General features: G+C 37.8%; 1 protein-coding gene across 1 annotated transcript in view; it reads right to left on the bottom strand.

Annotated features, from left to right (window-relative positions):
* Window positions 1–25,616, bottom strand: part of LOC108974478 (retinal homeobox protein Rx) — a 57,952-nt gene extending 32,336 nt beyond the window's left edge. The window contains exons 1-4 of the mRNA XM_018942332.1: window positions 25,223–25,616; window positions 19,945–20,064; window positions 3,931–5,325; window positions 3,454–3,620 (exon numbers count right to left, since the gene is read on the bottom strand). Coding sequence (XP_018797877.1) covers window positions 3,454–3,620; window positions 3,931–5,325; window positions 19,945–20,064; window positions 25,223–25,616 — 2,076 coding nt within the window. The remainder of the gene's footprint in view (window positions 1–3,453; window positions 3,621–3,930; window positions 5,326–19,944; window positions 20,065–25,222) is intronic.
* Window positions 25,617–25,980: the final 364 nt, after the last annotated feature.

Here is a 25,980-nt window from a genome sequence, read left to right as displayed (position 1 = left end):
AAAGTTGCCATTGGAAACTTATCATATTTATTAAATAAAAAAGTGAAGTCTGTTACTTGAGAAACAAAAAACTATTGAAAAGATTAAGACCTTTTCAAGAACTCTGAAACGAGTTATATCGGGTGCTGTTAGGATAGTTTAAGCAACTCTGTGGCCAATCTAAAAGGTTAGAGCACGAAGTATTGACAGTTACATAATGAATCCAGTAAATTTTTAATCTGCTTGCATGGCCTAATAGTCAGAGATATGCACCACTTTGTGTTGGGTTTGCTTCGACTAACCTCAAAATAATAGCGAAAGCATGGCAGAGTAGTGTTTGATGTTGATGATAAAATATTCGACGAGGAGTCGTTCAGCGTTGTATAAGACTACTTCGCATGGCAATGGTGTTGCAGTGGTGTAGGCTTTGGTTAAGGGGTATTTCAGTTTAGTAATTTGAAAAAATTGATTTCTTTCATAATTCCTTGGTTTAGTAGCAGTTTTAGTGTCGTGGTAACTGGGGCGGTCACGTTAACATAAAATTTTAAACGACTTTTCTCGAAACTGCTTCTGTTTCTACATAACTGATTCTCTTGAAATTTGATAAAAAAAAAATCCTTATCCTACATCTCTCTATCGTGCCTGCCTAAGATTTTAGAAAATGTTAATTTTGAGTATTCAAAATAAGATATTAATATTATTTTTGAAGTCTAAGCCTTTTTCTAATTTTTTTCTGTGGCAAAGACCAATCCAATAGTGACATCTTTGCTAATGAAGAGTTTTTTTTAATATGTTTGTAGTAGATTAGTATGAGAGTTGGAATCTTGTCAACTAGGTACCACCGTTTTTTGATTATTTGATCTTTGTTTATTTCTTCTTAGTTTGAACAATGCCTATTCATCATATCATTTCCTGTTGAAGGAGGCTAAGCCTTAAAATTCATTTAAATTCAGGATATTTACTGCTTTAACCGCACATAGTTATTAGTCAGGTACTGAGTTTTTGTTTTTTTGTATTTGTTTTAATCCGCAAAAGGTGTACTTTGGCAAGAATCTCTTACTTACTTTGGTAACTCCAATAAATGTTAAGGTGAAATGCTGATTTCTAACATTCTAAAAGAAAATTCCTCGACTTGTGCTATTTTCTTCGTGAAGTTGAAAAACTAAATCCATTCATCTAGGTTACCATATCGTCGAAAAGCATTTACTCAAACATATTTTTGGATTTCCGTACCGTTTAACCACTTTAAGTATATTTTTCCTTATATAATTTGTTGTCAAACTTCATCGTGCCAAAGCTGCTGGTTAAGAAAGACCATAATTTAATCAAAATCAAAATATTTCCAATAATAAACTTTCCTAAGGCTGCCATTCAACGTGAGGACTCGTCTTGGGCTTATGAACTCCTTGTATGGTTGCATTTATTGGGCTGCAATGAGTTTCCACCCAAGCTCCGTTCTCCGCATTCTCTTTCGCATACGAACACACACACACTTGCAAACATACATATATTTAATATTATTTGTTTCCCCCAAAAAATGAGCGACACTGTCTCTTATACACATCTAGATGTGTATAAGAGACAGGTTTCCACCCAAGCTCCGTTCTCCGCATTCTCTTTCGCATACGAACACACACACACTTGCAAACATACATATATTTAATATTATTTGTTTCCCCCAAAAAATGAGCGACATAAATATCTGGCAAATGCCTTTCGTGCGTGTTTTTTATGTTGCACTCTATACCATGGAATTTATGAGGCTCTACCACAATTTACCACCAACGAAGGCGACACCGTAGAAGTTACCACAATCGCCGGCAAGCGCAAACAAGTTCATCGCGCCGACGACAAGGATTCGGTATTGCTCATTGCCCATATTTGTCTTGCTTAAATGTTGGCGCTCTTATGAGTTACGGGGTTACGGAGTTATTTGCACACCGAGGTGAGGTTATAACTTAACTCCAAATTTGTGGGTCTCCCCGCGACTCTGGCTGCGAGCGCTCCTTGAGCAATCGGTTGGCTGTCTTAAGCGATTGAGACATAAATTTTAAATAAGAATTGCATATTTTTACAGCTATTCGTTGTTCCTTGTGTTATTTGATGCGGCTGTTTGTATATATTGTGGCTTTTTGCATTTCGGGGAAGACAGTAGTTATTGCTCAGCCAGCACTTTATTTACATTTAACGGGACTTGTCTTTTTAACCACAAACTTTTTACAAAGCTTTTAAGTTCCATAAATCACTGTCAAAAAACTTAATTGGATAAGCATGGCATATATATATTTAGATGTATATTTCTATATACACGTTCTTCATGTAGATTCGTTATTTGTATTTGCTTAAAATGAATTACAAACGGAAATTAACCAATTTCCTACGAAGTAAAACTGCACACGAAATATTTGACAGAGGTTTACACTAAACTGCTTGGGGATGTATATGAATCTTCGAGGTAATCTACATACTCGGAAATTGAAATAATCGGTAACAGTAATGCATTTAACATATTTAAGGGATTAAATGGGCTTATGGGTTTCAAAAAAGCGATTTTTTTATTGTCTTACTGAACTCTACAACACCTCTAGAATATTGTTCTAAATTTTCAAGTTGATCTGAGTAATAGTTTCAGAGATACAGCTTTGAGAACTTAGCCGCCTTTAAACGCTCGAAACTATGTTTATAAAGCCGGTTGGCAAGATTTCTCGAGAACTACCCAACCGACCTTCAAGAAATTGGACACAGGTCTCTGAGATACAATTTTTAAACACTTGGCTGACGGGTGTTGTTGTTTTTTTTTTTTTTTTTTTTTTTTTTTTGATTACAACTATTTGCAAACAATTTCGCGAAATTTTCACTGAAATTTTTTAAAAATGTCTGCCAAAAATCCAGTTTTCAGGTTTTTTTTTTGTCTTTCGCCCAGATTCAAAGTAAATGTTTTAACTAAAATGCGTATTTTTTCACTTTCGATGATCTTATAAAGAGTTATCCTACCAACGCGGATGCATCTTTTTTCCTAGGGGCCACCGGAAATGAAATGGCAATGGCTGAGTTTAAAATATTTTTTTCCAAAACTTTCAGAATTTCATTGGTTAATAGTGTATGTTGGTAGCAACAAAAAATTCTAACAAAATGTATAATTTTTTATATGAGACAAAAATTGTTGAAAAAAGACCGTTTTGTACCATTGGTAACCCTCTAATGCACAGTCGAGATCAAGATATATACTTGTAATACTGAATTTGGTTATGGAGAACCAGCTTGTTTAAAGAACCACTTTTTTGGTTTATTTGCATTGGTCTAGAAATTCGTATTAAATGGTGGTATGATGAAGTTAGATCGGAAATGAAAATTACAGAAGATTATTACCGTTTTAAATTATTGGTTTTAAATACCTAACCTTCAAAAAAAACTATAAAACTGTATATAAAGAAAATGGTAAGTTTTGACTACTGAAATCAAGTTGTAGCTCACCTGCACTCTGACTTCGGGCAAATTGACTTTCATAGCTAATTCCTCGCGTGAGTACACATCCGGATAGTGTGACTTCTCAAAAGCTCGTTCCAGTTCGTGGAGTTGATATGTTGTGAATGTTGTGCGATTGCGACGGTGTTTCTTCTTGGAACAATTGTCATCTTGAGCTGGAGAATTGAATAAAAATAATTTAGTTTAATTAAGTTTTCAAAGCATGGTAAGTTAGAAAAAAATGTTTAGAGCCACGATAGCAGTTGCTCACTGAAATCTCTTCGAAGACCATGGACCTTACATTAGGAAGCTATTTTACTAAATTATGGTACATGAATGCATACGATCAATTAAGATTATCTTAATTACTGAACGATTCATGACTAGGAAAGGCAGAGCTTGAACAGCCAAATACTTTTGCGAACATACTTTACGAACTTAATAATAATTAAGACAGACAAATAATAACTATAGAACTGTTACTACCTTCATCGTCGCTGCCGGAAGTTATCTTTTCGCCTTGCTCGCTGGAGTTAGTCTGATTCAAGTCTTCGCTGGATGCACAGCTACCATTCACCACGCTGTCGGCGTCATTCAGCCGATCCGGACCATCGCCGCCGGACCCGCTACCGCCAATCAAACGATAATCGTCCATGTGACGCTGCTGAAACTGTTGCTGTTGTAGTTGTTGCTGCTGCTGTTGTTGTTGTTGGTGTTGCTGTTCCATTGCATTGCAATTGCCATTTAATGACTGCTGCTGCACCTCTTCGAAAGTGCGCGCACGTATGCCCTCGAAACTCTTCATTGCATAATTTTCTAAAGCATTTCCGTTGGCTAATTTCGACTCATTCGCCTCGCCGCCATCCAAGTCATCACAGTAAGAAACGGAGGATTTGCGTTTTAATCCCCCAAATTGCAGTGAAGCAGCCGACGCACCGACATTGTTATAATTCGACGAGGGCGAAGCTGATAGAGCAGCGGGCGACTGCGGCGATGTAACATCAATAGTGCCCGACATGTCGCCCTGTCCGTCCTTCATGTCGTCCTCATCGCCTGCGTCGATCTCACCACTGGCCGAGAGCGAAGACATTGAACGCTCATCGTAATCGAGCAGATTGTGATGATTGCTGGTGAGTGCGTTGCCGCCGACTGTCACAGCGCCAGCGCTGCCACCGCAAAGGGCACTGGAGCCATTGGCGAGACTGAAATACGAAGCGGCGGCGGTGCTCGACTGATTAGCCAATGTCGGTTCCGACGATGATGATTTGGCGAATTTTTCGAATTTTTGCTCCTGTTGCGCGTGTGCCTGCGCTTGTGCTTGGGCATGTGCTGCCAAAGCGGCCAAATGCTGTTGATGACTGTAATGTGATGGCGGCGGCGGCGGAGGCGGTGGGCCGGCGTTCGGTGAGTTATGATGCGGGTGCGAGGGGTGATGATGGTGATGCAGTGCCGCTTGTAAGTGGCTCGCTTCGACCATTTGATGCATCGAATTGAGATAATCACCGCTGCTCATGGACGGACTGGTGCGTGTGCTGCCCGAGTCGGTGCTGCCGGCCTCGTGTGGTGGATAGTTTAAATGACTGTTGGCGCCACCAGCGGCGTTGTTAATGTTTTGATGCGGAAAGCTCATCATTGCATTGTGATAGTTGAGCGGTTGGTGGTGCGGGTGATGTGGGCCGGTGTGCAGTTGTGGCGGTGGCGGTGTGCCTAAATGCAAGGCGGCAGCATGTTGATGGTGGTGCGCGGGAGGCGACTGCATGTTGGGGAATGTGCCATGTTTATTGTGTGTGGACTGTTGCAGCATTGAGGCCATGTGATTGTCCATAGTGCGCAGATGCGCCAGCGACATGTTGCAGCGTAAATCGGTGGCGTCATCATTAGCTGTGGATGAGAGGTTATAAGTGCATGAGTAATTGAGTGGACTTATGTTTTTTTTTGTTTTTGGTAAATTACGTAAAAGGTACAGATTTTCTGTGAAAGGACTTTTGCGAAAATAGTTGGTTCTTGTGTTGGTCAATTTGACGCTCTTCAGGAGGCTTAGTGTATGTACTATACAAGAGTCTAGTTGGGCAGTCCAAGGTACAATAGATCCCTTTGCAATAACAACTTTCAATAAAACTTCTCAGTTTGATCTCTAAGTGGTTCTGACACCCTATTTTATGGTCAAGATGCAACGGGTACCAGCAGAAAGTAATATTGGACTCTGGACAATAGCGAATTTTGTGGTCTGGATAATTAAACGGCTAACACGGTTAAAGCTGAGTCACAGTGGAGTTAATTTCTTGCTCAACAAGAAGGCCAACGTGGCATGAATGGGATATGGACAGCACAAGCAACTAATACAATTCTGGAGGAATCACATATTCATCTTCTTTATTGAGGTAGACACTGCTTACACGGTTATACCCGAGATTACAACAGCGTGTTAGTCAGTCTTCCTTTTCGCTGTTTGGCGTCAATCGGCCTCCCAGGATAGCCAGGTCCTTCTCCACATGGTCTTTCCAACGGATTGGAGGTCTTAATCTTCCTCTGCTTCCCCTGGCGAGTACTGCGTCGAAAACTTTCAGAGCTGGAGTGTTTTCATCCAATCGAACAACATGACCTAGCCAGCATAGATGCTATCTCTAAATGCTGAATTATGTCAATGCAGTCGCATAACTCGTACAGCTCATCGTTCCATCAAATGGGATATTCGCCATTGCCAATGCGCGAAGAACCATATATCTTTCGCAGAACTTTCCTCCCGAAAGCTTGTAACGCCGACTCAGCAAATGTTTTCATCGTCCAAGCCTCTGCACCATATACCAAGACGGGAGTGATGAGGGACTTATATAGTTTGGTCTTTGTTCGTCGAAAGCGGTTTTAAAGGACTAACATAGGAGCACTAATAAGAGTACTAAAGGGTTGCTGTCTATTTGGCAGGCAACGAAACACCATAACAGTAGGTAGAAGAAGAAGATACTATAAAACACATTTTATGCGAGTACTTTCTGCCTCGCTCAGCTTGACGGAAACTTGATTTTACAGAAAAATAGTGTACTCTCTTGTTAAGACAATGCTTACCTTAAAATATACATTCACACATTTTACTAATAGCGTGAATAACCTTTACTTATATTATTAATTTAAGTCTCTCATAATATCGGCCATTATTCAAAGCGCATTAGTGATCCAGGTTAACCACTTGCATAACTTCGATTTTCAATTTGTCCGAGCAGTCAGCGTAAAACTGGTAATTACATTTTAATTGGACATTTCCCACAGATATCCCATTTCAAGATCCATATTGGCTGCCTACCTGCTATACTTTCCACCGACTATCTACCCTCTCATGTAGGTAACTTTTGACCACCCCACTAATCATATGTTGCGCAACAACTACATATAAGTGCTTACATATGAATGTACTTAGTATTTAAGTAAACATGTTACGGAATCAGCGACTGAGCAACCGAGCAAACCAGTCGTTGAAAAAGTCATATATCAGTATTGCCACCCAGGCGATTAACCAGTCGTTCAGCAGACGGTTGAAAGGAGGTGTACTCGCAAGTTTATAAAGCCTCACACATATTCAAGCCGGAGCATGGCAGTAAACGGCATTCAATTAGTCGCGTCATATTTACAATGTGCCGCAATAAAAATTCTTAAATGCCGTTTGTTTCAGCCACACGGCATTATTTTAAATGCTCACACACAAGCACCGCGTCCGCTAACCAGAAATACCAAAGAGTCTCACATTCATAACCACATGTCGGAGAGTGGGTTGAAGCACGGCTCGCTCGAACAATCGCTCCGTCGGTATTTGCCAAGGAAAAATATCCTGTGACATGCGAGGAAGTCATTAGCTGCTGCAGCGCGGCCAAAGGGCTTCCTAGTTAGTCAACGAGGCGAGAGAGGGCAGTGCAGAGCGGCGCTCACGTGAGTGTGGGTGCGTGGCGTTAATGATATGTGGAGGGAAGGTAGTGCGGTTGCCACCACTACGCCCATTGAGCGTTTGCAAGTCGGCGAAATATTGTAACTTCAACGATTTGAAAATGGATTTATTTTTCCGTGGAACTACTTATTGTATTAAAATGCGCCGAGGCCAACGATATGTGTAACGAGCGGATTGAGCAAAAAGAGTGTCCTGTGTGTGTGAGACTCAGAGTGTGCTGTGCCCATTTGGTTAGCGTTCGGTGAGTCCAACTAGTGCTTTGAAAAATGTATAATTACGTTGTGTTGAGTAATTGCATTTTGATGTGTTTAAATGCAATTTTCGGTGCGGTTTTGCTTCGGCGCGGAGTTGCGGCGATTATAGATTGCTGCTTCCGATCACAAACCCGCACACGAACATTAGTGGTTGGTATGCGGGCTTGTAACGCCGTAATTTGAGTTGAAATGTAAATTAATTCTATGATTGATTTCCACACTCTCTCCAATGTGACTTTCTTTTCTCTATAATCAGTGAAGCGCTCACTCACACACACACATGAACGACTTGCTCATTTATGTTGAAAACCTTTCATTTCGACTTGTTATTTAAGTTAATTGCCAGCATGAAATGTAATTAATCGCCTCAAGCATTCGCCAATATCGCGAAAGTCGGCCGCGTTGATGGTCGTTTAATTGAGTTTACGAAAATTTCATAGACATTTGTTTTCCCATCGTAAAAATTATTGAGAGAGTTCTTTTCGAGCTGCCGAAAATGAAGTCGGTAAATTTTTTTTTCAAAGGTTTTATTGATCTATTTGATATTTACGAATACAAAGAGGGCTACCTGAAAATATCCCGAACTTGTTTTAGGGAGTCTTATTTAACAAGTTATCTCTGCTAAGTATGATAACATCAAAGAAGTGGAGAGGAGGCCCAGTTTGAAGTCCAAAATACCGCCTGATGAAACTAATTCAAACTGGTCAGTTTAAGTTGCGCACAAACCAAATCGATAAAACCTGGTCGACTCAACGCGTTTAGGTTATGAGAAGTCTCAGTGTTTAACTAATGACAAAGGATGTGTATCTTTTGCAAAAGCGCTGTCAAGTAGAGGTCGTAAATGAGATGATTGACAAACATAATTGCTGGGTCGAGGCGTGGGTTTATGAATATTCCGTCGAAGCTATCCAACAATCTGGTGAATTGCTCTTCAAGAATGAGGCAAAACCGAAAAACTATGCAAAATTTGGTGAAAAATCAAAGCGATGCTCATTCTTTTCTTTGATAACGGTTATATTGGTCACCATGAACTCGTTTCACAAGTTCGAACGGTCAATAAGGAGACTACTTGGCCATTTCGAGACGATCTTGTGAAGAACGTAATGACGTAAACGACTGGTTTTGTCGCCATTATATTGGACCATACTAGCATGACAGTGACTGACTTTTCGTCTAGCTCGAAACAAGAACCATCATTTGGCCATAATTTCAACAGATTTGGGTCTCTGTGACTTATTTCTGTTTTCCAAACGTAAAAATCAGTCCGTTGAAGTCATCTATAGGTCCTGAAGTAAATTCAGCCGAGACTTAAAACATGTGCATGAAGATTGGATTAATCTTTGGCAGAATGGTAACTATTAGCTTCAAACAAATATATTTTGAAGGCCATAAAAAGGTAGTGTATTTAAATTCATGAAAATGTTTTTTTTTTTGCAGCCCGGATCCTATTTGATCATAGAAATATATCTAAATTATGATTTTCTTTGCTATCAGTAAAACCTTTCATTAAAGTCAACGTTTACCTCTCGCCAAACATATAACCGAAGGCAGATAAAAAATATATTAACATCAAATGTCCAAGTCATTCCTTCGCTGACCGACTCGTCTAATTGGCCGAACTCTGCCTTCCGCCCGCGACATGACAACCATGACATTTCGTAATACACGCTAATAGCATTTCAATTAAGTGCGCCGACCTCGGCATTTACTCAGAAACACTCCTTTTGAAAAGACAGTAACAAAAACAAAAACAAAGAACTATAAGAAATATGAGAAGAAAATACTTTAAACCAGACGCGACTCTGTCCTCATCTATAGCGAGAAATAAGATGTGTGTAGGCGATAGTTGCTGTTGCAGTTGCCCTAATTGCAGAGAGCTGTTGCCACATGTTGCAAGTAATCGTCTAATTGAAGTTGCAAAGCAGTTGTCCTTCCCGCCGCCGGCAGACAAATGCCGAATCATCATTTTGACGCGATTAACGTCAATTTGTAAGACGTTTTAACGATTGTTTTATGGCATTTGTTTGTGTACCCAAATAAATAGCAGGAATTAACGAAGCTAATGTTGGCGAGCGATTGGAGTGCACTATTTGTTGTGTTATGTGGATCAAGTGAAATGATCGCAGTAGATTGATTATATTGCTTCAATAGGAAAATGTAACATTAGAAGGGATTAGAGAGTTATATGGTGGATCATAATTAGCATGTTCGTTATTGTATTCCCACACAAACTAGGAGAGAATGATTGACAGTAATGAGGTGAACAGGAAAGACTTGCAGGAAAATAATGACTTGCTTGATTTAGTAATAGAAATCGATGTTTTGAGCCTCCTCCGCTTGGCTGAAGGATTTGTTAAAAAGTTATTTTTTTCGACAAATATTTGGTATTTTGCTTAAAGAGAGAGATAAAATACCGTTATTTTTTGACAAACATTTTGTATATGGCTTATAGAGTCTTTATTTAATACCGTTATTCCTATATATCCACATATTTTCACTTTTCTCCCATTTCTCATTCCTATTTTCCTACACGAACACACATATGCCTTGTTTTCTAATAATTGACGCTTTTAATTGCCAACCAAAACGAAAGCCTGCATTAATGTAAAGAACTCAGTGGTTCCAACACCAAAAATTGAGCTGTCGATTACTCCATTAATTTTGTAGCACGCTCACAATAAAATCTAACAAATTATTTCACCGACTTTCTTCGAGTCGTGCAAAGGCAGCGACGCGCGGCGTTAATTGAGCCAGTCGAGTGGTGGTAATTGTTTTGCGATCAGTGTGGGCTTCCACCAATTAGTCACAGCCACACGATGGTGCCGCGAAACGGGCAAACGTTGAACGCCGCGCGCTCGCTGTTAACTGTTATTGTCTTAAACTAGCGGCTGACGGGTTGACGGGTTGACGGGTTGACGGGTTGACGGGTTGACGAAGAGAGGAGAGCCGCATCAGCTAAGCTGTTTGCGGTGCCGTGGAATATTAAGAATTGGAGTTGGATTGAGATGTTTGATTGTCTGCCGAGTCGAGTGCTTAACCCCGCGTAACTGGGTTAAACTTTCAGGCGAGCTACCACAATTTTCGCTACACCTTTTGTACGTGATTTTTGGAAGAAAAAAAATTAAATTATAGAAATTGTATAATTTCCAAACAATTCGTTGATTAACTAACTTCAACAGCCGTTTATTTTTCCTTCTACACAAATTTGTTAATTAGCAGCTATGAAAGCGCAGCAGTAGCAGTAGTTAATTTGTACAGCAGCCCACCTGGGGGGCGTATAAATTCTGATTATTAGCCGCGAAGTACAAATATCCCGACGCGTTTGAGATCAATGCACTTGAAACATTTCGGTTGCCGTTCAAGAGCTCTGAACTCAGCTTTGTCTGCTTTGTGAGATCCCCGCGTATTCAGCTGCCTGATGACTTATGATCGGTCCCAATTGTTGCTATTAAAAGGCAATGTTGCTCGCATGTACGTATGTTGCCACAATGCAACGAGCCGCACAATCAGCCACAAAATGTCAATCATGACAAGGATTTTCTACACTCTTCAGACCGATTCTTTGGTTCTTTTATTTCTTTTGAAGCATTTGCAGCATTCGAATGCGGTGTACTTAGGCTTTGTTGTTGTCCGGTAGGCGTCAGATTCCAATGTCCATGTCACGCTTATATTTACAAATTCATTAATGTTCTTATTGCCGCTCAATTTAATGCCGCATCAATCGCTCCGAAAACATGCATTTATCTCAATCTTAATGATGTCCATGCGCGCGGCCACTTAACGAGCCAAATATGTGTATATATGTATATATGTATGTATGTATTTATATATTTTGGTGAGTGTGTATATACATGCACATATTTTCTTTTTTTCGTTTGTAACTCCAATATCCGTTGGACTAGTCAGAACACAGGGGAAGCATCAATCTGGTTATTTGGTTTAATGGGCGAACATATATACATTAGATTAAACGAGAGCTTAGTCTTTCTAGAAAAATTATTAATGAGGAAACTTTCTGACCATGACTTTTATTTTCATAAAAGTCGAAATTGTTTCTTCAAAAATATATGAGAACTTGGGGGAATCTTTCCATAGAAGAACTTGCCTTTTATCGGTTGGTTTGTATAGCTGCATGATCTGAACAATTTTCTCTGAGATTGTAGCGTTCTCTTGAACAATAATACGAAATCATTTAATATGAAGATATCTTCTCGAAAAAGTTTTCCTTAGAAGGAGTGGATTTCCAATAAAAGGCCTTAGATCCATGTTTCCAAATAAGAACCACATAGCCTCAATAGCACTTGGTAGTATATTCGAATATAAGTGGATCGTTGTTACTTAGGCACAATCTTCACTGATTTATATATCCATTTAAGGACTTGATTTTGATCGTTCAGTTCGTGTCGTAGCCATTCGCTATAGTAATTCGATTTCAGTGGTTCCTACATATAATACAAACAGCTTCTTGGGGAAAAATAACGTGTTAAAAATTTTAGACAGATATCACGCAAACCGTGGGACTAGTTCCCGTTTAAACGAACAGCTCGTCAAGTTAATCATTTATTTCCTATAAATTTTAAAGAGTCTCCGACGAATCCTTCTGGGTATTAACACTTCTTTGCCAACTTAATAATCTCCATTAAGAGTAGTATGTAGCCTAGTAAGTTTCTTGAAGTTCTTATTTATGAAAGATGACTTTTGTTCAGATATTTCACAGGAAAAGTGTCAGTAATGCAACGTAACCCTAAATTTTTAATTCCTCTAAAATGGCGGAAAAGAATTATTTTGTATAGGGCAGGAGTCAGACTCTCAACTTTTTCCAACGGAACATTTTCAATTGAAAAATAATATATTTTCTGCTTCCTCTATTACCTCCAGATCCCTCACTGTTTTTGACTACCCACTCAACTAAAGTGGTGCATGGGTGTCTGGACTTACATATACCAGCACACCGTGGAGAAGCCAAAGTTCTAATGTGTTCAATATGCATGTATGTGTGTAGGTGTGAGTGTGGGTCTGGTACCTACTTTAAGCATCAGCTGTCAGTTTAAATGCATTTTGACAGTTTGAAGCAAGCTTCGCCGGAACAATCGCACTCAGCATCATGCTCTGCCACTTAAGGCAGCCAACTGCACACACACTAACAACATATTACGTGTAAGCATATTTGTGTGTGCGCTCAGAGCGCCTTCGACCGACCGACTGGCTTCCCACTCACGTGTTATGCTTTAATTTGTCTGCGGCTGACGGATTTGCCAGGTCATTAAGACCTTTAATGAGGTTATTAACGAATTGTATTGGCAACAGTTTGTAACAGTGTTGGACCAAATGATTGTCGTCTGATTTGTCTTAAGCAAGCATGGCTACTTACTTCACAAGATACTTATGGCACATTGTGAGCACGCTGAGTGCGCGTGTGAGCATGTGCCTGTGTGTTTCCTAACGCTATATTATACATTTTTTAGATTTTTTGCGAGTTTGTTTTTTGCAGCTGTCAATCTTGACAATTTGCAACACTCATACGCCGCTGTGTCCCAATTGCTGTTTTGTGTTTGGCGCTGTAATGCAAGCGACGTTTGTTGGTTCATTAAAATTGCAAGTAATTCGATTAATTTCGCTTCTATATTGGCTGCCAGCCACTCAATTACCATGACAACTGGAAACGCCTACCAGCCGCTTAAGCGATCTGACGACTCCGCATATTCGCTGAGTGATAGGCGCGTCTCAGCACCAGCTTTTAACGGCCGCAGCCGAGTGACCACCACACACAGACACCAATACACGCGTGCTCGCCTACGGTAGCCATTTTTAATTGATTTTTATTTTTGTACTGCGCAGCACTTAATTGATTTTAGGATCTGCCCAGTTGCATAAAAACTCAAATAATAGTGGAAATAATGACTGTTATTGGTAAAAAGCTATTTTCATTGAACGAATTAAGTCCAAGTCCGATTCGGAGTTGGAGTTGGAGTTGGAGTTATGGTCGAAGCCTTCACGCATTAGTCAACGAGGTAAAAGCTACGCATGCCATAATTGTGTAGAAGGTTGTTGTTATTATTGATTTGTCAAGATTTTCAAGTTGGGTAATGACGTGGCTTATTATCGTTGTAATTAAAACATAATTAATTTAAAGCTTTTCATTTTTTTTAAGTGAAGGCTGAACGGCTAACCTCTATGAAATACAAGAATAATAATACATATACCGCTATCTACTTGTGTATATAAATAAAGTAAAATATAACAATGATATAATTGTCGTAATTAATTGCTTATAAATACAAATTAATTGCTGGTATTGAATGAATAGCGTTAGCTTCATTAGAGTAATTAGTTTTTGTGACCTCAAATTAGAGACAAGGACCTTTTCTATAACCTAAAAACCACGAAATCACTAAACGAATAGTCATTTTAGTTTGAACGATATATATGTTTTATATATTATATTCGTATATAAACATATTTGTTTATTTATTCGTTAGTAAGAATATAGAGGAAATAAGTTGAAGTTTGATTAAAAATACGAAAAGACTTTTTAGACTATACAAAATATACTATGTGCTGTACAATGTATGTCTAATACTGTATTCAATTGGCTAAAAATATTTTTTTTTATGTCTGCAATTAGTACAAAGACTTTTACTTTTTAAGATGTGATTAAATTTTAGAAGAATTTGTCTAGTCTTTATTTTGGGTATATTTAAAAATAGAAAAACGGTGTCATCTACTCTAAGCTTAGTCTGATGGCCTTAAAATAAGACAATTTTTGGGAATAAAAAAAAGCCAAAAAAGAACTACCGTATTAAATCAGAGTAAATTATTTTTGAAAACAAAAAAAATCATAGTACAATGAAACTTGTTGTAATCGAAATATAAAAAACCAAAAATGAAAGGAAGAATTATTGACGGGGGATTTGTAAGGTAATGAAAGTATCAAGAACTTCTGTATTAACACCTTTTGGAAATATTAATGTTTTTGGATTTTTTATTTTTATATTCTAGAAAAAAGATGTTTAGTAAATATATTAAGGGGAAGTCCCTATTTAATATATTTGAAAAAACCTCTAATTTTCAATTAAAAAGTCTCATATTGATATCATTGTTTATGTTTGTTGAAATCTAGAAATCCAGAATTATCTGGAAAGTTGTTGAGAAATTTCAAAAAAAAAAACGCACTAAACGGAGTCAGGTAATATCTCTGACGGTGACAAAATCATTCTCTACTGCTGCAGTAATTTTTATTAAAAAATAAATTTTTCCTTAAAAATTAATCGAAAAAATTCCTTAGAAGATATTTTCTGTAGAGTAACTTAAGCTGAAAAAACTGGTTGGTCATTGTATGGAGACCTAAGTAAATACAAAAAATTTGGTAGTGAACAGCCAATGAACAATTACTCAAGCCCTTTGGAAAAATTACTGATTCAGGAAAAACGCGTTTAATGTAAGACGAGTCATATTTTTTTTACGTTTTTTTTTTTTGGAGGTATAGGTGTAGATATAGAGGTGGAGATATAGATAATCTATATGGGCAAGAATAAAAATTAATTTTTCTAAATTTCGTAAAGGTTATTACTACATCTATATTCTGCCAAAAAAGCACACGGAAATTGTGAATAAACTTCAAAATAAAACAAGTAAGGAAGGGCTAAGTTCGGGTGTCACCGAACATTTTATACTCTCGCATGATAAAGTGATAATCGAGATTTCAGGCGTGGTTGTGAACCGATTTCACCCATGTTTGGTACCTGTCTCTTATACACATCTAGATGTGTATAAGAGGATAATCGAGATTTCAGGCGTGGTTGTGAACCGATTTCACCCATGTTTGGTACATGTCATCAGGGTGTTATGAGAATATTATATACCGAATTTCATTGAAATCGGTCGAGTACTTCCTGAGATATGGTTTTTGGTCCATAAGTGGGCGACACCACGCCCATTTTTAATTTTAAAAAAAGCCTTTCTTCCGTAAAATTTAGTGTTTCTGACGTTTTTTGTTAGTCGGTTAACGCACTCTTAGTGACTTTCAACATAACCTTTGTATGGGAAGTGGGCGTGGTTATTATCCGATTTCTTCCATTTTTTAATTGTATATGGAAATGCCTAAAAGAAACGACTCTGTACAGTTTGGTTGACATAGCTATAGTAGTTTTTGAGATATGTACAAAAAAGTTAGTAGGGGCCGGGGCCACGCCCACTTTTCCAAAAAAATTACTTCCAAATGTGCCCCTCCCTAGTGCGATCCTTTGTGACAAATTTCATTTTAATAACTTTATTTACGGCTTAGTTATGACATTTTATAGGTTTTCGGTTTCCGCCATTTTGTGGGCGTGGCAGTGGGCCGATTTCGCCCATATTCGAACTTAACCTTCTTATGGAGCCAAGAAATACGTGTACCAAGTTTCATCATGATATCTCAATTTTTACTCAAGTTACAGCTTGCACAGAGGGACAGACAGACATCCGGATTTAAACTCTACTCGTCACCCTGATCACTTTGGTATATATAACCCTACATCTGACTCTTTTAGTTTTAGGACTTACAAACAACCGTTATGTGAACAAAACTATAATACTCTCTTTAGCAACTTTGTTGCGCGAGTATAAAAATGATTCATGAGTATTTATTTTGTCGCCTTCAAAGTATTCCCCACCAGATCTTCAGCCCTTGTCAAATTTTTCATAATCACTTTATAGTAAGATGATGTTCCGATCGCTTGAAAAGGTGTTCCATTTAGGTGGCTGTTGACTTGTTTGCATGTCAAACTCATTCATCCAAGTCTTATTAGCAGTTATATTGCTCTCCATGAATGTGGGATCGGAATTCGCACGATCAAGCCAACCTCAAACAAACCTCTTTTCGCTACTATTTTGAAATAAATTCAGCTTTATCGGGACGATTCGAACCAGAACGCGTTCTTTACCCAAAATAACCACCAAAATCATTTGAATGAGCCAGCGAGAGATGTCGAGCTCGCTTGCAACTGCCTGACGAGTACCACATCCTTCACTTTTTTAATATTTTCATCAGTTGAAGATAACACTGCCTTGAGTATATTGGCATAAATGATTTGATTGGCATAAATTTTTATTTACCAAAACTATGTCTAATAAAAACAACTAAATTAAAAAAAAGATTATGCGATATTATATTTTAATTCACACAATTAAAAAAAAAAACTTTTTTGAACAAAGGTTGTGTGATGCCCCTCGAATGTGCTCTAAAATTAACTAGAAATCAATTAACTGCTGAAATAATTGTGTCTACTATTGTCCTGTCTATTCAAGCGTAATATAAACTAGTCAAATACATACTTGTACGTATGTATAAGCGAGTAAGTTGCAGCAACTAACAAGCCGTTATGCGCCAGCAATAACTGTTTGCACACACATTTGTAATTGTCACCGCGGCATGTCATTAATTTGATTTTATTACTGTCATTTGCGTCATGAATCAGGTTATCTAATTGCACAAAGGACACGGCCCCATCCATTAAATACAATCAAAGATTTAATTAAATGTACGAGGAATGCGCGTGTGTTGGTTGGTATTCAGGCGGTGTTTGCTTGCTGGGCGTGCGCCATGACAGATACATAAATACCACACATACATATATGCATATATATCAATACTTACATATACAAATGATATAGAGCTGAGTGATATAACTAAATATATTATTTTTTTCTTGGCATGGAGAGAAGGATTGAAAGCGAGTATATCATTTGCTATTTATATACCGAAATTCTATTATATTTAGTAAATAGCAGACAATGATATAAATGGAAGCTCTGTCAAATGGTTTTTATGCAATGAGTCAAAGGAAAGACCAAAAAAAAAAAAAAAAAAAATTTAGCATAAGGAGTTTTGAGTTCAATAAACAATTTTATTTAAAAAGAATTGTCTAGATTAACCGTTTGTATTATATCATGAGTGAAACGGCAAGATTTCTGGGATATACTCGTAGTACGTGAGTTTATTATCGTCGACAGAGAAGTATTATATGTTACATGCCACGGTTGTGAAAACATACATATTTTTTTATTTCGAATCAGAAACCCAATTTTCTTGTTAGTTTGTTTTCTAAGAAGATTGTTTGCCTCTATATATATTTGTTGTGAGGAAGTAGTCTTGATCAATTCCGTATTGTTCTCTTTAATTATAGTTTTTTTTTTTATTGTAGAGGGTCATAATAAGAAATCTTTTCAAAAAGCAATTAGGAATTCGTTAGGATATTAGGGAACTATTTCGATTTGAAGACTCAGATGAAACAGCTTATTCGGCCGAATAGACCACGTCCAGCACGGAGTGTCCACGAAGACCGTGTAGAGTCAATTCACCTCGGTTCGCAGCAACTCGGACTGACGTATTGAACGACTTGGCACATGAAATACATAATATAGCTTGCGCAGGAACTGAAGCCGATCGACCTTTTCAAGCGACATCGCTTCGCTCTATGAGTTTAAAGAAGATCCGACGTTTTCGAGCCAAATTTTGTTCAGCGATGAGGCCCATTTCTTCCTCAATGGGTATGTAAACAAGCAAAATTGTCGCAATTGGTGCGTAGAGCAAACTAAGTTGATTCAAGGGCTTCCATTTCTTCCAGAAAAAGCAACGTTTTGGCGTGGTTTATGGGCCGGCAGAATTAGAGGACTCAACGGACGGACCATCTTCTCTAAAAAAGTAGAGAACCAAGAAATGGATCACCCTTTAGCTTCATTAGGCTTTTTAGAAATTGGCTTTTTCGGAACCTAAATTTAAAAGATCGTCTACTGATATATGGTCGACTTTTTTAAAATCAGGAAAAGCGTTTGCTTTGACTGCACGAAAGTCTTAATGTTCTTCATTGTTGCATGTTTATAGCATAAAAGGGTATAAAAAATCTATCTTGATTTGGACCGGTCAGTTTATATGGAAGCTGTATGCTGTAGTGGTCCAATCTGAACGATTTTTTCTGCGATTGTAGCGAAGCTTCGAATACTAGTATATGCTAAATTTCTTGCAGACTCTTTTTCAAATTATTAAGATTTCCATACAAGCACTTGACTCCGCTCGTTCAGGTTGTACGACAACTACATGCTATATTTGTCCAATATCGGTGTTTCCGCCGACATAACAATTTCTAGGAGAGAAAGGAAGATGTGCAAAGTTTCGGACCGATATCCCGAAAACCGAGGAACTAGTTCACGTGTGGATTATCCTTTTGGGTTTAACAAACTTCCGGGCGAACTTTATATGCACTGTTCATGGTATAAAAATATCCAAATATCTATCACGATCCATAACCATAATGTATGTTGTTAAGAAAATCGTTAAAATAATGACACCCTGTACGTGGTAATCAACCTAATTTGCCAAACTAATCATCACGAAATTCAAATAACTGAAAAGCTTGCTTCTTTAAAACTAAGAAATTACAAATGTGCTCTGCCCCGTGCCTTCTGGTGGGGCTTCTGGAATGCTAATCGCTAAATCACATTAACACTTGTTTTCGTCCGCATTAGGAAATAATTTCAAATTAAGGATTTTTTCGCAGACGTGGGGGTATTCTAACATGAATGAAAACTCGCACACATAACCAAGATACCATAACTGTGTGTGTGTAAATAGTTAAGAAAGCAGACGCTCGTCAGCTTACAGCGCTTCCCTCGCTGTTTAGTAGTTATATTGGCTGTTAAACACCATCAGCGTCACTCTGCACCACCTTCGTTTTTCGCTTCGGAATGTAATTTAGCGGATTTAGATGCACGACAGCTGATAAGAGCAGCGAGCGAAAGCGTTCGTCGTCGTCACCTTGCGCTGATTTCGTGATTCGCGATTTCGTAAAGGGATTAAGCCGATTTCATTATCCTCCGTGTGCCATTGTTTTACCGTTGTTGGCAGAAATCCATGCGAGTAGGCGTTTGCTGGCGTTTTGTTAGTTGCCAGCGGCTGTTAGCGCTTCAAATTTATGCAGTTTTCTTGAAAGTTTTAATGCCTTTTTGGTTAGGTGGCAGTTTTTCTCTTTTTTCTGTTTTTATGTGTTTTTCGTTAATTTTTATTTTTACTTCGTGGATTAGTAGACGATTTAAATGGATTACAACGCAATTTCGACTTGGTGCCTGGCCGTGATGGCACCTGCCAAATGTAATTGCCAAAAGCGACAACTGTGGGTGTTTTATGACGTTTGTAATCAAGCGTGGATAAGAAGTTTGGAACACGCAACCCCCCTCTAATAAAAATGTGATATAAGTCCAGTTATTATTGTCTTTATACTTTGTTGTTAAATTTGTTTCAAATTTCAAAAAAAGACGCTAAACAAGCTTTGCACTTACCTTCCCCGCATTCGCTGCGATTCTTAAGCCCCAGTATGGCGTCAATGGTGTGGCGTGGCGTCAGAGCTTGACCGCTTGTGCCAAATTTCCGGGAGGTGTCCTTCAAAGCGATGTCAGCGTCTAAAATATTTCAAATTGAATTTGCAAAATTAGTTTAATATTTGGAAACATTCATGTATTCATTTAGATACCAAAGATGCAGATATGTAATCTTCAGAATTTTTGGTAAAAAATTGGAGAATTGGTTTGTGTGTTTTAATAGAATTTACAACAAGTAAGAAAGAGCTAAGTTCGAGTGTAACATTCTCTCTTGCAACTTATCAGGATATTTTTTCAAGTTCATCAGGTTTATCAGTTATATGGGGTCTAAGACAAGTTTTCACCAGATTTGCTCCATCAGTTTTATTAAGATATTTCACATATATACCGATATATACGGTATAAAGTCAAACGGATGTTCGAAAATCTTTCTATTAGGTATATGGGGGCTCAGAGCATTATTCATTCCATTCAACCCATTTTTGACATACCATAACATATATATATATATATATATATATATATTTCAAAAAATTTTATCCCACAGGTGCCTTTCGCTACCGCGATTCCAGTGTCTTAACTTGATTTAGCATTCATTTCGAGGTTCCCTACTTTTTTAAACAAAACATGCAACAACTTCAAATTTAATGGATAATATTTATTTTTATTAGACGGAACACCCTTTTTGTTGGCCCCGGCCAATTTTTTTGAGTACTACTGACACGCGTGATGGCTTGCTCCAAGGCCTGAATCGAAGCGGGATTATCCGCATAGACTTTAGACTTTACATATCCTTACAGGAAAAGGTCTAACGATCTTAGTGGCCAATCGATCGGCCCAAAACTTGAAATTATCTGCTCACCGAAGTGTTTTCGCAACGAATCCATTGATTCATGAGATGCGTGGGAAGTGCCGCCGTCTTGTTGAAACCGAATGTCGCCGAGATCACGAGCTTCATTTTAAATCACTTCTGAAGAAATACCACACCGAATGGTTGTTTCTTCTAGATGAAATAACAGCTTTTGAATCTCCTCAGGCTGCTCTTTGTCCCACATGCGTCAATTTTGCTTATTTACATACCCATTGAGCCAAAAATGTACTTCATCGCTGAATAAAATTTAATTCGAATACGTTAAGTCTTCTTGGAACTTTTCAATTACCTATAGAACGGAGCGAGATTACTTGGGAAAGTCGGGCGGCTTCAGTTCTTGTACAAGCTGTATTTTGTTCGCTTTCAATTTAAGGTCTCGACGTAAAATGAGCGACTCTCCACGGTCTTCGTGTACACTCTCAGACACGGTTGGTATATTTACATATATTGATCTCTCAGTTCATATCTGATCTAATTTTAATTTTTTGTAGTGTAAGTCCCTTTTTGGCGCTGTCGAAGATCACATGTAACTCGAAAAGTATTTAATTCTTTTCTTGAAAGACCAAAACAGCAAATTCGGAGATGTGTGTCAGAATTTAATTAAGACACTAATTTTGGCAAGAATATCAGTTTCAAGACTGTTTATTTAATTAATTTATTAATTTAATTTGGAAGTCCAAAACACCTTGTTCGCACCTAACTTGTAAAACTGAACATATTACACTTACCACAACGCTCACATGTATATTCGTAAGATCTGGTCAGGCAGGCAAATTTTATGCAGCGAGTGAAAGTCACTTGAATACAATTTCCATTAAATTAAAAAATCGGAATTACACAATTAAAATAATGAATGCAATTAAGTGCACGAGCCTGTCATAAATTTGTAAGCAATTTTTAATAGCATTAAAAGTGCACTCCATCACCAACACCGCCAGCAGCAACAGCAGCACCAGCAGCGTCGCAGTTGCGCATTCACCTCCTTGCTCCACAAAATGCAACACACACACACTCACATGCTCCTAAACACATGCATGTGTGTCTATGTGGCGTGTTTGCACAGTTATGTGGCAGTGGGCAGGGGGGTGACGGGGGATGTCTTTTATTGGCGACATGTTTGTTTTTAACGAGGTAAACACCGTAATTACCGATCGTTTCGTGCGCCGAACTGCAAATCGCCACACGAATGCCACCAAATGCGTCGCCGACACACCACACAATCCCACACACACAAGTGGACGTTAAGCGAAGTGGCAAGTTGGCGGTGCTGGCGGTGTTGGCGGTGTTGGCGGCTGACTGTTGCACTTTTATCTGAAACTAAAAATCACTTTTATGGCAATTTGTCATGACAGGCAGGCACAGCTTGTCATGTCACGGCGAAGCAGCAACATGGCGGCCTGCGGCCTACAGATACATTCTTGTGTCACCGCTATCAATGCAAGCGCGCAATCGCATCCCAGTGGTGAAAACACGCAACTCTGTTGGATGTGGTGTAAATATACATTTATGTGGTGCCTTGGCACAACTAGTGACATTGTGAAGTAAATAGCACTATCAGTGTCTAGAAACTCATATGTGATGGGTGTATAATTTCAACTTACTCTCTATAATACCATTTTTTATCAACCTATATTCGAGATTATTTTCATTTCCATTGCAAACTCCACTAAGGAATATTCTCCTATAAAAAATATATGTATATATAAATAATCACCATGACGTGTCGCGAACTAGTAAAAGATATCGGTCTGAAATTTGGCACACGTCCTTTTTCCTCAAGAAGGAACCACTTATATCAGACTCCTATTGCATATAGCTGCCATATAGACTGAACGAAATAGAGTGCTTGTATGAAAAGCTTTTTCATTACACGAGATGTTCTCACCAAATTTAACACGGGTTATTGCCCAAAGTAACCGCGCATTCTCCAAATAAATGGTTCAGATTGCGTCAATATAGCATGGAGGTATCGACCTATAAAAATTAAGTGCTTGTATTGAATATTTTGCTTTTTTTCTTCTTTTGTTTTTTCTTATCTCGACCCCAGACTTCTTACCACTGGGTAATGATATCTAAATATTTTTCGGCCGTCATCGTTAGTCTATGCCTGGTTCTATGTGTGGGTGGCGATTCGTGAGCGTGTTTAAATTGTTAATTATTGACCTAAATTGTTGGTAAATATATGAGGCTGAGATAAAGTGAACTGGCTTTTAGTTGTGACAATAATGAATGCAGTAACGCTGTGAGTGCAGCAACACCAAGTTGTCGGGCAAACGTATTTGAGTGTATTATTGCAGAAAAGCACACTTTAAAAATTAAAATGGATTTCATTATATTCGCAATTTACATTACTTTAGTTTTATTTGTCACGAAACGAACAATATATTTCAAAAAAGAGCTTGAAACACATTCACTTCATCAACAAATTTCAACAGGAGTCCTTCACCAGGTCGCGTTAGAGCCTTAGTTTACTCTTCTCTCTGTGTACGTACATGTACATATGTATAGATGTGAGCAAATATGTACAGCAACAAAGTTGTGAACAAATTTCATAGCAATTTCTTTATTTTTTCTGTCTATTGTTGTTGTTACGTGTAATTTGCATTCAACTAAGGTTGCAGGTGTGCCCTGTACTGCATGTGTTGGCGATTTCTCAATTTTTTATTCTAATTGTACATATAGTATGTATGCACATTAGCCGCTGAGAGCGTGCCTACCACACATTTGCTTTAATTAAATCAGGCTGATTTTATGGCCATTATTTTTGTTGTAATTTGTTTATTTGCATTCAAAGTTGTTCTGCTTATGGCAATTGGACAACGGTAAATGCTGTTTTCTGTTTCTATTTAAGCGATGCATAATGTCGTTTTAATGGAAAAGCGAATTAAAATCAAGTCAATATTTTTGTGGCTAGAACGAATTTATTACATTTGTCATTGTGTCAATATTAACAAAAATTCAAAAATGTTATAATTTTTTTTTTAAATGCTTTGTACTGCTGATTTCGGACATTTGGCCTTAAAGTTATATTTTCATTATAAAAAACTTTTCAAAGTTACATAAGCAGCGTTTCAACGGAATCAAATGAAAAAAAAAAAAAAAAAAAAAAAAAAAAAAAAAAAAAAAAAAAAAAAAAAAAAAAAAAAAAATGCGCAAAATTATTTGAAACAAGTAAATAACTTCGGGGGATCGGAATACAAGCAATTATACATACTGTTGAACTTTCCTGATTCGAATCACCATAATCCACAAGAAAACTTCGAGTTAGAGAGACTTCGAGTTATTGAAGTTCACCTTCATATATACACACGATTTTTTCAATTTTTTGCAAATACTACCTATGCATGCCTCATACTAATAAAATGTTTCTTTTGGTTCATGAAGGTACCATCACCAATCATATGGAGTAAAGTCTTCCGGATGTTATGTGTTTGTTATATGAGGGCTAGGTCATGTTTTCGTCTAATTTTAGGTTTAAGGAACCTAAGGAAACATTGACACGATTCAGTCCATTTTTGACGTACAGACAAAGACACAACGACTATTGTTAGGAAAAGATTATCTCTGAATGCCAATTATATATCTCGCTCATGGCTCGATTTTGCGGTAAAAAGTCAACTATAGATATTGGGGTCCACATATTCGGTCTTTAGGGGCTTGAACAGTCGACTCAAGTGGGCATGCAGATCATTTAGATATATATTTTATACTGTTTGATGTTTCTGTTTTGGTGTTACAAACTTAATAATAAGAGGAAAGCAAAGAAATGCACTCGTGCCATTAAGTTGCGTCGGCAATTGGCACCTTTTCACTATTCTGATATTTAGCCATGTAAACACTACCCATAAACTTCCAAAATATGTCTTTAGCTACAATAAAAACTTTAAAGTTTTAAAAATGTGCGCGATGTTTAGTAACAAACCTTGAATGGCTTCATGTTCTAAATGCTTGAATTGAATACAAATGTTTGCGACCAACATCTCAATCTCACAGAAATAGGACTGATTATTATATGTACTCATGTATAAACGAATGGGGAGGAAATGCTTTATAGCGGAATTAAATTCTCCTACGATACTTGTTTTAGTGTTAAGAATCCAGTTGACCGACTAAGCAGCGCTTTATTTAGATAAAGCTTTATTCATGCCCGACACAAAACGGACACCAGTTTAATCATCTCGAAAACAGTTCAAAGTTCACAGTTGATTGGAAATTACTCGTAGTATTTACATTAATCATTTACCACTTAAGTGTTATTGACTAACTAATTCTTAACTCAGCTTAAAACTAAGCGAATTCTACTGAGCAGCTCTCAAAATTCACTTAATTTCCCCTTTTTTTTAACTTAAAATCAACTATATTCAATACCTTCTGCAATGACCGAGTTATTATTGGCGCCGCTTAAAAAGTTCTGTTCGAACTGCTCCAAATTCTTAAATTTCTCCACAATCAGTTGCAAGTTCTTCGAATCGCGCACATTCTCCAGCAAATGACGAAAATTCTCGAGTTGCTTGGGCGGAAATTTGCCACCGTCGCCATTGCTAGAAACCAGTTTTTCAAAAATGTTTTGAAACGTCTGTTTCTGCACGTTAGAAATGCTGCCGAGCGCTGCAATGCTGCTCATGGCGCCGGCGGCCGTTGACGTGGTCACAGCAGCGGCGGGAGAGGCGGGTGCTGGCGAAGTGGCGCTGTTGTTGGCAGGCGGCGACGCAGTGGACCGCGAGTTCATTAGTGTGGGTGGTGGCGTAGTTTTTATATCCATATTTGCTTATTTTATGATTAGTAATATTATTTCTATATGGACGAGTTTACAAACTTTCTTTTTCACACCAATAAATTGCTTTAGAAAAGTTCAAATATTTTGCATTCTACAAATTTTCACAAAAATTATTCATATTTTCTTTTTTATTTAATTGCTTTATACAATATTAAAGCGTCACAGGTTAAATTAACTGATTTTATTTTCGAAAGCACAGAAAAAGCTCGCTTCAAAGCTCTTGCCTTTTGTTTATTTAATCGGCAAGCAGTGCAATGCCGACGCTTTTTCACCTCACTAATTCACGTTAGTGATTTGGTCACAAATATTTGTTGTTTTTTTCTATGGCTTGTATGTCAACTCGTCAAAA

Source organism: Bactrocera latifrons, unplaced genomic scaffold (genome assembly GCF_001853355.1).
Source record: "Bactrocera latifrons isolate USDA-ARS-PBARC rearing strain unplaced genomic scaffold, ASM185335v1 scaffold_56, whole genome shotgun sequence".
In the NCBI taxonomy this organism is placed as follows: Eukaryota; Metazoa; Arthropoda; class Insecta; order Diptera; family Tephritidae; genus Bactrocera; species Bactrocera latifrons.
The sequence above is the reverse complement of the archived record's forward strand: the minus strand, read 5'-3'. Positions and strand labels throughout refer to the sequence as shown.